This window comes from Cetorhinus maximus, unplaced genomic scaffold (genome assembly GCF_964194155.1).
Source record: "Cetorhinus maximus unplaced genomic scaffold, sCetMax3.hap1.1 HAP1_SCAFFOLD_1217, whole genome shotgun sequence".
NCBI classification, from domain to species: domain Eukaryota; kingdom Metazoa; phylum Chordata; class Chondrichthyes; order Lamniformes; family Cetorhinidae; genus Cetorhinus; species Cetorhinus maximus.
The window spans coordinates 61,449-76,185 of NW_027597159.1; the positions used below are offsets into that span (position 1 = coordinate 61,449).

The 14,737-nt window shown below is 50.1% G+C and overlaps 1 protein-coding gene across 1 annotated transcript; it reads right to left on the minus strand.

The window, feature by feature from the left end:
- Positions 1 to 3,929: 3,929 nt before the first annotated feature.
- LOC144675906 (CD209 antigen-like protein C) lies at positions 3,930 to 14,404 on the minus strand. The gene is made up of 6 exons (XM_078536440.1): positions 14,124 to 14,404; positions 12,909 to 13,028; positions 9,107 to 9,226; positions 6,591 to 6,733; positions 5,711 to 5,817; positions 3,930 to 4,977 (listed from the first exon to the last, which is right to left on the minus strand). Exons 1-6 carry the CDS (start codon positions 14,188 to 14,190, stop codon positions 4,803 to 4,805), a joined length of 732 nt encoding a protein of 243 aa, XP_078392566.1. The 5' UTR covers positions 14,191 to 14,404; the 3' UTR covers positions 3,930 to 4,802.
- Between the last annotated feature and the right edge of the window lie 333 nt (positions 14,405 to 14,737).

Genomic DNA, 14,737 nt, shown 5'->3' on the forward strand with positions numbered 1-14,737 from the left:
GATGGTACGTTGCCTCCCTGGTGCTCGGGTCATGGATGTCTCAGAGCGGCTAGAGGACATTCTGAAGCGGGAGGGTGAACACCCAGTGGTCGTGGTGCACATTGGTACAAACGACACAGGTGAGAAAAGGGATGAGATCCTAAAAGCAGAATATATGGAGTTAGGAAGTAAGTTGAAAAGTAGGACCTCAAAGGTAGTGATCTCAGGATTACCACCAGTGTTACGTGCTAGTCAGTGAAGAGATAGCAGGATATATCAGATAAATACGTGGCTGAAGAGATGGTGTGAAAGGGATGGTTTCAGGTTCCTGGGGCATTGGGACTGGTTTTGCGGGAGGTGGGACCAGTACAAACCGGATGGGTTACACCTGGACAGGGCCAGGACTGATGTCCTAGGGGGAACATTTCCTAGAGTAGTTGGGGAGGATTTAAACTAAAATGGCAGGGGAATGGGAACCAATGCAAGGAGTCAGAGAAAGGGGAATCAAAGACAAGAACAAAAGACAGAAAGCGGAATAAGAAAAGTGATAGTCAAAGAAATCAAGGGCCAGAATCAAACAGGGCCTCAGTGAAAAATAGTGGGAACGGGACAAGTAATGTTAAAAAGGCAAGCCTTAAGGCTTTGTGCATTAATGCGAGGAGCATTCGCATAAAGTGGATGAATTAACTGCGCAAATAGATGTAAACAGGTATGATATAGTCGGAATTACGGAGACATGGCTGCAGGGTGACCAGGGAAGGGAACTGAACATCCAGGGGTATTCAGTATTTAGGAAGGACAGACAAAGAGGAAAAGGTGGTGGAGTTGCATTGCTGGTTAAAGAGGAAATTAACGCAATAGTGAGGAAAGATATTAGCTCCGACGATGTTGAATCTGTATGGGTAGAGCTTAGAAACACTAAGGGGCAAAAAACGTTAGTGGGGGTTGTATATAGACCCCCAAACTGTAGTGGTGATGTTGAGAATGGCATTAAACAGGAAATTAGAGAAGCATGTAATAAAGGAACATGTGTAATTATGGGTCACCTTAATCTGCATATAGATTGGGCAAATCAAATTAGTAACAATACCGTAGAAGAGGAATGCCTGGAGTGTAAATGGGATGTTTTTCTGGACCAATGCTTTGAGGAACCAACGAGAGAACAGCCCATCCTCGACTGGGCATTGTGTAATGAGAAAGGAATAATTGGCAATCTAGTTGTGCGAGGCCCCTTGGGGATTAGCGACCATAATATGATAGAATTCTTCATCAAGATGGAGAGTGACGTGGTTGATTCTGAGACTTGGGTCCTGAAACTTAATAAAGGAAAGGTATGAGGCGCGAGTTGGCTATGATGGATTGGGAAACGTTGCTTAAAGGGATGACGTTGGATCGGCAATGGCAAACATTCAAAGAGTGCATGGGTGAACTGCAACAATTGTTTATTCCTGTCTGGCGCAAAAGTAAAACAGGAAAGATAGCCAAACCATGGCTTATGAGGGAAATTAGAGAGAGTATTAGATGCAAGGAAGAGGCATACAAATTGGCCAGAAAATACAACAGACCTGAGGATTGGGAGCAGTTTAGAATTCAGCAAAGGAGGACCAAGGGATTGATTAAGAAGGGGAAAATAGAGCCCGAAGGTAAGCTTGCAGGGAACATAAAAAATGACTGAATAAGTTTCTATAGGTATGTGAAGAGAAAAAGATTGGTGATGACAAATGTAGGTCCCTTACAGTCAGAAACAGGGGAATTTATAATGGGGAACAAAGAAATGGCTGTCCAACTAAATACATACTTGTGTTCTGTCTTCACAAAGGAGGACACAAATAACATACCAGAAATGTTGGGAAACACAGGGTTTAGTGAGAGGGAGGAGCTGAAAGAAATCAGCCTTAGTAGGGAAATGTTGTTGGAGGAATTGATGGGATTGAAGGCTGTTAAATCCCGAGGGCCTGATAATCTACATCCCAGAGTACTTAAGGAAGTGGCCCTAGAAACAGCGGATGCATTGGTGGTCATCTTCCGAGATTCAATAGACTCTGGAACAGTTCCTATAGATTGGTGGATAGCTAATGTAACCCCACTATTTAAAAAGGGAGGCAGAGAGAAAACAGGGAATTATAGACCAGTCAGCCTGACATCGGTAGTGGGGAAAATTCTAGAGTCCATTATAAAAGATTTAATAGCTGAGCACGTGGAAAACAGTGGCAGAATCGGACAGAGTCAGCATGGATTTATGAAAGGGAAATCATGCTTGACAAATCTACTGGAATTTTTTGAGGATTTAACTAGTAGAGTTGATGAGGGGGAGCCAGTGAATATGGTTTATTTGGACTTTCAGAAGGCTTTCGACAAAGTCCCACAGAAGAGATTGGGGTGTAAAATTAAAGCGCGTAGGATTAGGGGTAGTATTGAGATGGATAGAAAACTGGTTGGCAGACAGGAAACAAAGAGAAGGAAGAAACGGGTCTTTTTCCGAATGGCAGGCAGTGACTAGTGGGGTACCGCAGGGATCGGTGCTGGGACCCCAGTTATTCACATTATATATTAATGATTTAGATGAGGGAATTAATGTAATATCTCCAGGTTTGCAGATTACACAAAACTGGGTGGGAGGGTGAGCTGTGAGGAGGATGCAGAGATGCTTCAGTGTGATTTGGACAAGCTAAGTAAGTGGGCAAATGCATGACAGATGCAGTATAATGTGGGTAAATGTGAGGCTATCCATTTTGGTAGCAAAAACAGGAAGGCAGATTATTATCTGAATAGCTATAAATTGAGAGAGGGGAATGTGCAACGAGACCTGGGTGTCCTTGTACACCAGTCGCTGAAGGTAAGCATGCAGGTGCAGCAGGCGGTAAAGAAGGCACATGGTACGTTGGCCTTCATAGCCAGAGGATTTGAGTATAGGAACAGGGATGTCTTGCTGCAATTGTACAGTGCCTTGGTGAGACCACACCTGTAATATTGTGTGAAGTTTTGGTCTCCTTATCTGAGGAAGGATGTACTTGCTATAGAGGGAGTGCAGTGATGGTTTACCCGACTGATTCCTGGGATGGCGGGACTGACACATGAGGAGAGATTGAGTCGATTAGGATTATATTCACTGGAGTTCAGAAGAATGAGGGGGGGAACCTCATAGAAACCTATAAAATTCTAACAGGACTAGACAGGGTAGATGCAGGAAGGATGTTCCCGATGGTGGGGGAGTCCAGAACCAGGGGTCACAGTTTGATGATATGGGGTAGACCATTTAGGACTGAGATGAGGAGAAATTTCTTCACCCAGAGAGTGGTGAGCCTGTGGAATTCGTTACCACAGAAAGTAGTTGAGACCAAAACATTGTATGTTTTCAAGGAGGAGTTAGATATAGCTCTTGGGGCGAAAGGGATCAAAGGGTATGGGGAGAAAGCAGGAGCAGGTATTGAGTTGGATGATCAGCCATGATCATAATGAATGGCGGAGCAGACTCGAAAGGCCGAATGGCCTACTCTTGCTCTGAGTTTCTATGTTTCTATGAAAGGGATAGCAGCATCATGGATAGGTCGGGAGAAACTGTCTCGTTGGGGAGAGGAGCGAGGACAAGAGGGACACAGATTTCAGTTAATCGGTAAAAGAAGCAATTGTGTTTTCCTGCTCATCAGGACACCGAACATGCCTAAGGGATTGGTTACAGCAAAAGTATGTAGGCTGGTGTATGAAGGAATTGAGAAGTTGGGAGCAGTATTACAAAGTTGGAGATCTTGTACACATGTCTGAGTTGGTAGGTTCCTCAGAACGAACTGTTCTGGACAGGAGAGAGACAGGCAAACTGTACTTCTGTCTCTCACCAAGTGTCCGAACGCAGAAGGTGTTTTGAATTCTTTGTGAAGTCTGTTGTGGTTTGTTTTCCCAAACCCTCAGTTTGTCTGATCCACTTTACTAATCACTCACAGCAAACTCACATTATGATCAACTCGGGTTAGTTTATTTACATTTAAAACCCGGGGCAGGAATGTTCACAATGTCAACCTCCACATTCACACCCACACACTCTCGCACACCCGCTCACACACACACACACACACACCCACAAACGTATCCACTCTCATACGCACTCACACAAACACACATACTCACACAAACATATTCTCACAAACACACATACACGCCTACTCACACACACACACACAAACACATTCACGCTCACACCCTCACATTCAAACACTCACACACCCACACACATAGACATTTACACACACACGCACACACACGTACACAAATGCACAGACACAGTAATGGAGGATAGAAAAAGGAAACTTTTACAATTATGGATAGTAACAGTACAAGAACCAGGGAGATTGAAATGAGTTGACGTGATTTACAGAGTCCGAGAAGAAAAAGTCCAAAGGGTATTTCAGATGTGACCGAGTTTAATCCTGAGTCCAGTGGGAGCTTACTGCACGCAAATTGAAAGCCTTGTTTCTGACAAGACAACTATGAAAACACTGTAAGTAGTTGCTTCATTGGCTGCAAAAGCAGGCTGGTGATCATCTGAATTAGTGAAAGTTGCTAGAGAAATGCAGGACTTCTGTCCTGTTCCATGTCGCCGGACTCCTGCCTGGATTTATAATGGGGTTTTCCAATGTCAAACGTCACGCTGTCATTCCCACCTCCCACCACTGGTGGCGCTGTAGGGGGCTCCTCCTGGGGGAGTAGGGGAACAGGTGAACTTTCACCTTTTGGACGTGGCCTCGGGCAGCCGGAGATTGTGGGGAAGGAGGAGGGGCTGGGGATCTTTGGACAATCCTGACACTCTCGTTCTGTGTCCCAGTCTCTCTTCAGGAACAATATTTCTCAATATCAGCTGCCTCGACGCAGGGCAGTGCCCTTTTCTCACAGATGAAAGGGAAGTGATCGGTACAACTGACATCATTCCAGCCGTTCATTCTGATAATGGCGCAGTTTTCATTTCCTTTTGCATTATTCGGTTCACCCTGCTCCCATCGGGTAAAACTGGGAAATGGGGAAATAAAAAATACCGATAAAAATCCGACACATTCCTGCACAGAATCAGCAAGATTCCTACAGCCCTGTACAAAACCCAAACTAATCCCACTGTCCCGCTCTCTCCCCATAGCCCTGTACAAATCCCCAAACTAATCCCACTGTCCCGCTCTCTCCCCATAGCCCTGTATCAATCCCAAACTAATCCCACTGCCCCGCACTCTCCCCATAGCCCTGTATCAATCCCAAACTAATCCCACTGTCCTGCTCTCTCCCCATAGCCCTGTACAAATCCCAAACTAATCCCACTGTCCCGCTCTCTCCCCATAGCCCTGTATCAATCCCAAACTAATCCCACTGCCCCGCACTCTCCCCATAGCCCTGTATCAATCCCAAACTAATCCCACTGTCCTGCTCTCTCCCCATAGCCCTGTACAAATCCCCAAACTAATCCCACTGTCCCACTCTCTCCCCATAGCCCTGTATCAATCCCAAACTAATCCCACTGTCCTGCTCTCTCCCCATAGCCCTGTACAAATCCCCAAACTAATCCCACTGTCCCACTCTCTCCCCATAGCCCTGTATCAATCCCAAACTAATCCCACTGCCCCGCTCTCTCCCCATAGTCCTGTACAAATCCCCAAACTAATCCCACTGTCCCACTCTCTCCCCATCGCCCTGTATCAATCCCAAACTAATCCCCTTGTCCTGCTCTCTCTCTCCATGCGATACTGGGACCCACCTCACTGGGGTCCCATCCACCCATTTCCAGTTTCCTTCACTCTCTCGATCTGTTAGTCCGATCCAGTAATCCCCAGGATTATTCTCGATAGATTTCTTTATGAAATTCTGCAGCAGATACAATGATGGAATGTGTTCAGTTAGTATGACTGCCTTAACTCACACAAACGCGCACACACAACTGATACCCAAAATACACCAAACCCTTCCTCAGGAAATTCTCCCTCATTCCCTCTGATTCAATATCGGGAAGACTGAAGCTGTTTTTTTCCATCTCTGTTCCAAACTCCATTCCTGAGTTACCGACTCCATCCTGGGAACTCTCTGAGTCTGAACCAGACTGTTCACAACCCTGGGGTTGTGTTTAACCTGGAGATGGGATTCCCACCTCATATCCACATCGTCACCAAGGCGGCCTCTTCACAACTCCGTAACATCGCCCAGAACCGCCCCGGGCTCAGCTCATCGACTACTGAAACCCTCGTTCATGTAGTGTAGAGGGATCATTACTCTGTATCAAACCCTGTGCTGTACCTGTCCTGGGATTGTTTGATGGGGACACTGTAGAGGGAGCTTTACTCTGTATCTAACCCCGTGCTGTACCTGTCCTGGGAGTGTTTTATGGGCACAGTTTAGAGGGAGCTTTACTCTGTACCTAACCCCGTGCTGTACCTGTCCTGGGAGTGTTTGATGGGGACAGTGTAGAGGGAGCTTTACTCTGTATCTAACCCCGTGCTGTACCTGTCCTGGGAGTGTTTGATGGGGACAGTGTAGAGGGAGCTTTACTCTGTATCTAACCCCGTGCTGTATGTTTGATGGGGACGGTGCAGAGGGATATTTTCTCTCTATCTCATTCTGACAGATGCGTCTGTCATTCTCACCTGTTCCTGTTCTGTATTTATGATGATGAAGTGTGAATTTTGGGATTCACATTGTTGTTTTGCCGAGTCCCAGTTTACTCTCTCCGTTGAGAATCTATAGCAATGATGATTATGAACTTTCCAGCCGTTCGGACAGAGAGACTCTGCAGAATAATAAAGACTTAATTCAGAGAAATACATCGGGACATTAGGAACAGGAGGAGGCCATTCAGCGCCTCTCGAGCCTGTTACACAGGAACAGGAGGATCCCATTCGGCCCCTCTCGAGCCTGTTACACAGGAACAGGAGGATCCCATTCAGCCCCTCTCGAGCCTGTTACACAGGAACAGGAGGAGGCCATTCAGCCCCTCTCGAGCATTTTACACCATTCTATTGGATCTGCTCTGTATCTTAACTCCATCGGTTCCGTGACCCTCCATCCCCAACAACAATCTCTCAATCTCAGTTTTGACGTTTCCCTTTGACCTCCGGCCCCACAGTTTATTTTGGGGTGGGAGGGGGGGTGAGTTCCTGATTTCTGCTCCCCTTTGTGTGAAGAGGTGTTTCCTGATGTCTCCCCTGAACATCCTGGCTCGAATTTTAACCTTCTTCCCGCTTGTTCTCGACTCCCCCTCCCCGGCTCCCCCACAACCCACCGGACCAGAGGAAATAGTTTCTCTCCATCGACCCAATCGAATCTCTTTATTGCTTTAAACGCCTCGGGTCCGGTCGCTGTGGTTTTGTTTGTCAGCCTCAGGCTTCGAGTTTGGCTCACCCGCCTGCACCTTATCCAATCTCCTCAATCTGTCGGACAGACCCCCAGACAGGGGGTGGGAGTGGGGAGACAGGGAGTAGGGGTGGGGAGACAGGGGGTAGGGGTGGGGAGACAGGGGGTGGGGGTGGGGAGACAGGGTATGGGGGTGGGGAGACAGGGCTTGGGGGTGGGTAGACAGGGGTTGGGGGTGGGGGAGTGGAGACAGGGGGTTGGGGGGGAGACAGGGGGTGGGGAGACAGGGGGTGGGGGTGAGGAGACAGGGGGTGGGGGGGGAGACAGGGGGTGGGGGTGGGGAGAAAGGGGGTGGGGGTGGGGAGACAGGGCGTGGGGGTGGGGAGACAAGGGGTGGGGGTGGGGAGACAGGGGGGAGGGGGTGGGGAGACAGGGGGTGGGGGTGAGGAGACACGGGGTTGGGGGGGAGACAGGGGGTGGGGGTGGGGAGACAGGGGGTAGGGGTGGGAAGACAGGGGGTGGGGGTGGGGATGGGGAGACAGGGGGTGGGGGGGGAGACAGGGGGTGGGGGTGAGGAGACAGGGGGTGGGGATGAGGAGACAGGGGGTGGGGGGGGAGACAGGGGGTGGGAGTGGAGAGACAGGGGGTGGGGGTGGGGAGACAAGGGGTGGGGGTGGGGAGACAAGGGGTGGGGGTGGGGAGACAGGGGGGAGGGGGTGGGGAGACAGGGGGTGGGGGTGAGGAGACACGGGGTTGGGGGGGAGACAGGGGGTGGGGGTGGGGAGACAGGGGGTAGGGTTGGGAAGACACGGGGTGGGGGTGGGGATGGGGAGACAGGGGGTGGGGGGGGAGACAGGGGGTGGGGGTGGAGAGACAGGGGGTGGGGGTGGGGTGATGGGGTGGGGGTGGGGAGACAGGGCGTGGGGGTGGGGTGGGGAGGCTGGGGAGGGTGGGGGTGGGGAGACAGGGCGTGGGGTGGGGGTGGGGAGACAGGGGGCAGGGTGGGCAGACAGGGGGCGGGGGTGGGGAGACAGGGAGACAGGGAGACAGGGGGCGGGGTGACGGGGCGGGGGCGGGAGACAGGGGGCGAGGGCGGAGAGACAGGGGATGGGGGCGGGGAGACAGGGGCGGGTAGACAGGGGGTGGGGGTGAGGGAGGGGAGACAGGGGATGAGGGAGGGGAGACAGGGGGTGAGGGAGGGGAGACAGGGGGTGGGGGTGGGGGTGGGTAGACAGGGGGTTGGAGTGGGTAGACAGGGGGTGGGGGAGGGGAGACAATGTGTGGGGTGGGTAGACAGGGTGGGGGTGGGGGTGGGGAGACAGGGGGTGGGGGTGGGGAGATAGGGGGTGGGGTGGGGGGACAGCGGGTGGGGAGGCAGGTGTGGGGAGACAGGGGGTCGGGGAGACGGGGTGTGGGGCCGGGGAGACGGGGTGTGGGGCCGGGGAGACGGGGTGTGGGGCCGGGGAGACGGGGTGTGGGGCCGGGGAGACGGGGTGTGGGGCCGGGGAGACGGGGTGTGGGGGCGGGGAGACGGGGTGTGGGGGCGGGGAGACGGGGTGTGGGGGCGGGGAGATGGGGTGTGGGGGCAGGGAGATGGGGTGTGGGGGCGGGGAGACAGGGGGTGGGGGTGGGGGTGGGGTTGGGGAGACAGGGGGTGGGGGCGATCCCAATGGGACAGAGTGTGGGATGGTGGGAGAGTGGGGGAGGGGGTGGGGGCAGGGAGACAGGGGGTGGGGGCGATCCCAATGGGACAGAGTGTGGGATGGTGGGAGAGTGGGGAAGGGGGTGGGGGCCGACAGCACCAACTCACCCGAGTAGTTCCGGAGGATGGCGCAGAAGGATCTTCGGTCCTGGAGCGTCTGTTCAAGGGTCTCGGACATATTCCGGATCTTTCCATTCAGCCCCGTCATGTTCTTGTCCATCTGTAGGACTGAGAGAATCACAGGGTCACAGAACTTACAGGGTCAAAGAACCACAGGGTCTGAAGTGCACAGAAGGAGGCCATTTGGCCCATCGTGTCCGCACCGGCTCTCCGAATGAGCGTTAGGACCCAGTGCCATTGTCCTGCCTTTTCCCCCCTGTACCCCTGCACATTGTATCTGTGCAAATAACCATCCAATGCCCCCTTGAATGCCTCAATTCAACCTGCCTTCCCCACATGACCAGGCAGCACATCCCAGAGCCGAACCGCTCGGCCTGCGAAAACGTTTTCTCTCACATCGCGTTTGATTCCTTCGCAAATCGCTTAAAAATCTGTGTCCTCTGGGCCCAGTGCGAACAGCTTCTCCCCGTCTCCTCTCTCCAGCCCCCTCTTGACTCTGAACGTCTCCATCAAATCCCCTCTCAGCCTCCTTCTCTCCAAGGAGAATAATCCCAACCTCTCCCGTCTCTGCTCGGAACTGAAGCTTCTCATCCCCAGAAAATCCGTCTAAACCTCTTCTGCGTTTTCTCTCCAATGTGTTCAAATCCTTCCGATAATGTGGCTCTGAGCGGAAACACGCTGTGATGGGTGTGGGTTATATCAGAGTGTTACAGTGAGGGGTGTGGGATATATCAGAGTGTTACAGTGAGGGGTGTGGGATATATCAGAGTGTTACAGTGAGGGGTGTGGGATATATCAGAGTGTTACAGTGAGGGGTGTGGGATATATCAGAGTGTTACAGTGAGGGGTGTGGGGTATATCAGAGTGTTACAGTGAGGGGTGTGGGATATATCAGAGTGTTACAGTGAGGGGTGTGGGGTATATCAGAGTGTTACAGTGAGGGGTGTGGGATATATCAGAGTGTTACAGTGAGGGGTGTGGGATATATCAGAGTGTTACAGTGAGGGGTGTGGGATCTATCAAAGTGTTACAGTGAGGGGTGTGGGATATATCAGAGTGTTACAGTGAGGGGTGTGGGGTATGTCAGAGTGTTACAGTGAGGGGTGTGGAGTATGTCAGAGTGTTACAGTGAGGGGTGTGGGATATATCAGAGTGTTACAGTGAGCGGTGTGGGGTATATCAGAGTGCTACAGTGGGGGGTGTGGGGTATATCAGAGTGCTACAGTGAGGTGTGTGGGTTATATCAGAGTGCTACAGTGAGGGGTGTGGGGTATATCAGAGTGTTACAGTGAGGGGTGTGGGGTATATCAGAGTGTTACAGTGAGGGGTGTGGGATATATCAGAGTGTTACAGTGAGGGGTGTGGGATCTATCAGAGTGTTACAGTGAGGGGTGTGGGATATATCAGAGTGTTACAGTGAGGGGTGTGGGATATATCAGAGTGTTACAGTGAGGGGTGTGGGGTATATCAGAGTGTTACAGTGAGGGGTGTGGGATATATCAGAGTGTTACAGTGAGGGGTGTGGGGTATATCAGAGTGTTACAGTGAGGGGTGTGGGATATATCAGAGTGTTACAGTGAGGGGTGTGGGGTATATCAGAGTGTTACAGTGAGGGGTGTGGGATATATCAGAGTGTTACAGTGAGGGGTGTGGGATATATCAGAGTGTTACAGTGAGGGGTGTGGGGTATATCAGAGTGTTACAGTGAGGGGTGTGGGGTATATCAGAGTGTTACAGTGAGGTGTGTGGGGTATATCAGAGTGTTACAGTGAGGGGTGTGGGATCTATCAGAGTGTTACAGTGAGGGGTGTGGGGTATGTCAGAGTGTTACAGTGAGGGGTGTGGGGTATGTCAGAGTGTTACAGTGTGGGGTGTGGGATATATCAGAGTGTTACAGTGAGGGGTGTGGGGTATATCAGAGTGCTACAGTGAGGGGTGTGGGGTATATCAGAGTGCTACAGTGAGGGGTGTGGGGTATATCAATGTGTTACAGTGAGGGATGTGGGATATATCAGAGTGTTACAGTGAGGGGTGTGGGATATATCAATGTGTTACAGTGAGGGATGTGGGATATATCAGAGTGTTACAGTGGGGGATGTGAGATACATCAGAGTGTTAGAGTGAGAGGTGTGTGATATATTTCAATATTAGGGAGAATCATGTGGGACATATCAGAGTGTTACAGTGAGGGGTGTGGGATATATCAGAGTGTTACAGTGAGGGGTGTGGGATATATCAGTGTGTTACAGTGAGGGGTGTGGGACATATCAGTGTGTTACAGTGAGGGGTGTGGGATATATCCGAGTGTTACAGTGAAGCATGTGCAATATATGAGAGTATAACAGTGTGGATTGTGTGATATCAGTGTGTTAAAGTGAAGAATGTGTAATATTTCATAATGTTTCAGTGATGTGTGTAGGAACTATCAGACTGTTACAGTGAGGGGTGTGTGGTATATCAGGGAGTTACAGTGAGGGGTATGGGATATATCAGAATGTTACAGTGAGGGGTGTGGGAACTATCAGAGTGTTACAGTGAGGGGTGTGTGATATATCAGAGTGTTACAGTGAGGGGTGTGGGATATATCAGAGTGTTACAGTGTGGGTTGTGGGAAATATCAGAGTGTTACAGTGTGGGTTGTGGGAAATATCAGAGTGTTACAGTGAGGGGAGTGGAATATAGCAGAGTGTTACAGTGAGGGGCGTGGGATATATCAGAGTGTTAAAGTGAGGGGTGTAGGATATATCAGAGTGTTACAGTGAAGGATGTGGGATATATCAATGTGTTGCAGTGAGGGGAGTGGGAACTATCAGAGTGTTACAGTGAGGGGTGTGGGGTATATCAGAGTGTTACAGTGAGGGGTGTGGGATATATCATACTGTTACAGTGAGGGGTGTGGGATATATCAGGGTGTTACAGTGAGGGGTGTGGGATATATCATACTGTTACAGTGAGGGGTGTGGGATATATCAGGGTGTTACAGTGAGGGGTGTGGGATATATCAGAGTGTTACAGTGAGGGGTGTGGGATATATCAGAGTGTTACAGTGAGGGGTCTGGGATATATCAGAGTGTTCCAGTGAGGGGTGTGTGATATTTCAGCGTGTTACAGGGAGGGATGTGGGATATATCAGACTGTTAGAGTGAGGGGTGTGGGGTATGCCTGAGTGTTACAGTGAGGGGTGTGGGATATATCAGTTTGTTTCTGTGAGAGGTGTGGGATTTATCAACATTTTACACTGAGGTGCGTGGTGTAAATCAGTGTTTTACAGTGAGGGGTGTGAGATATATCAGAGTGTTACAGTGAGGGGTGTGGAGTATATTGGAATGTTACAGTGAAGGGTGTGGGATATATCAGAGTGTTACAGTGAGGGCTGCCTAATATATCAGGGTGTTATAGGGAGGTGTGTGGGATATATCAGATTGTTACGGTGAAGGGTGTGGGATATATCAGATTGTTACGGTGAAGGGTGTGGTATATATCAGATTGTTACGGTGAGGGGTGTGGGGAATATCAGTGTTCTAGTGAGTGGTGTGGAATATATCAGTGTTAGTGTGAGAGGGTTTGAATGTATGAATAAACTACGCTACTGATTTAAATCTAGAGAGATGTTGCTGCTTCTCCCTTTAAAGTCTGACCTCACAAACTGAGGGTTTGGGTAAACGCACCACAGCCTATTTCCAACATGAAAACACCCCTGCTTACGGACAGAGGGTGAGAAAATAAAGGAGTTCAGTATTGCCTCCGTTCAATCTCTGTAACAGGTTCAGTGTCAGATTCAGTTTCCTACCTTGGACTCTCAGCCCTATCGCAATAACCAAACTGATGATTAGGACAATGAGGCAGGCGATGCCAAGATGTGTTGAAGTTATTGATCTTCTTCCTCCAACTGGTTCCTGCCCAGTTTTACCTGGAATAGAGAAGTAAAGATTGACCCATGTTGAGCAACCCGTGTTACTGCACGGAACAGACAATGGTGACGTATCTACCCCCCTTATCAAGAGAAACAACAACCACGTTACTCGTTTATATCCCTCGTTTCACATCCCAGTGCACGGTACAGGAGCGTTATCAAAGAGAATCGAACACCGAGTCACACAGGGAGATATTAGGGACAGGAAACCAAAAGCTCAGACACAGAGATCGGTACAAGGAGCGTCTTAAAGGAGGAGAGAGAAACAGAGAAATTGAGGCAGAGAGAGAGAGAGAGAGATAGATAGGCGGAGAGGTTCAGCGAGAGCTTTTTGCAGTTTAGGGTCCAGGCAGCTGAAGGCTTCGGGGAATTACCATAGGTACAGAGTAAAGCCCCTCTACAGTCCCTGTCAAACGCTCCCAAGACAGGGACAGCACGGGGTTAGAAAGAGAGTAAAGCTCCATCTACACTGTCCCCATCAAACACTCCCAGGACAGGTACAGCTCAGGTTTAGATACAGAGTAAATATTCCTCTACACCGTCCCCATCAAACACTCTCAGGACAGGTAGAGCACAGGGTTAGATACAGAGTAAAGCTCCCTCTACACTGTCCCCATCAAACACTCAGGACAGGAACAGCATGGGGTTAGATACAGAGTAAAGCCCCCTCTACATCGTCCCCATCAAACACTCCCAGTACAGGTACAGCACGGGGTTAGGTACAGAGTGAAGCTCCCTCTACCCTGTCCCCATCAAACACTCCCAGGACAGGTACAGCACGGGGTTAGATACAGAGTAAAGCACCCTCTACACTGTATTTATCAAACTCACTATCTCACTTTCTGTCTCTCTGCCTCTCTTTCTCTGTTTCTGTTTTTCCCTCTCTCTCAATGCATATTTGTCTCTCTCACTCTCCCTGTCTTTCTTTCTCTCTCTCACTCTTCTCATTCTCTCTCTCGTTCTTGCTCTATTTCTCTCTCTGTTTCTCCATCTCCACCTCTCTGTCTCTCTCCCTATCTCGCTGTCCCTCTCCTTGCATCTCTCTCTCTCTCCCTCTCTCTCTCTCTCCCTCTATTGAACAGTTTAACCTACGTTCACTGGGGGCTGTCGTGTTGTTTTTGATGTTTCTCGTATTCATGTAGTCGCTGTCCTGCTCCATGGTTTGTGTCTGAGGGGTCTCTCTCCTCCGTTCCTGTCCTGTCTGCTTCTCTCTCTCTCAGATGTGTCTCAGTCTTTCCTCAGACTCGATGTTAGGGTGAAAAGTTCCTCAAAACTGTTTCTGCCTCTTGGTTCCATTTCACAATGACACTTCCCCTGAGATGAGAATGAGAGGCTGGTTGTACTGACTCCAGGGGCAGCAGTCCCTCTCTCTCAATCTCCCTTTAGCTCCCTCCCCTTCCTTTACTTTCTCTCTGTCGCTCTCTCTCTACCTCTCTCACCATCTCTCTCTCTGTCTCCCTCTCTCTCAATCTCTCTCTCCATCTCTCTCTCTGTCTCCCTCTCTCTCAATCTCTCTCACCATCTCTCTCTCTGTCTCCCTCTCTCTCAATCTCTCTCTGTCTCCCTCTCTCTCAATCTCTCTTAATCTCTCTCTGTCTCCCTCTCTCTCAATCTCTCTCACCATCTCTCTCTCTGTTTCCCTCTCTCTCAATTTCTCTCACCATCTGTCTCTCTGTCTGCTTCTCTCTCAATCTCTCTCACCATCT

Bases quoted from the DNA above. Each gene is read 5' to 3' on its own strand.
- LOC144675906 (XM_078536440.1), bottom strand. From the start codon at position 14,190: ATGGAGCAGGACAGCGACTACATGAATACGAGAAACATCAAAAACAAC. The intron at 9,227-12,908 runs GTAGGAAACTGA...TGATTCTCTCAG, and splicing joins GATAGGGCTGAGAGTCCAAG to TCCTACAGATGGACAAGAAC. The intron at 4,978-5,710 runs GTGGGTCCCAGT...CCCATTTCCCAG, and splicing joins GTGGATGGGACCCCAGTGAG to TTTTACCCGATGGGAGCAGG.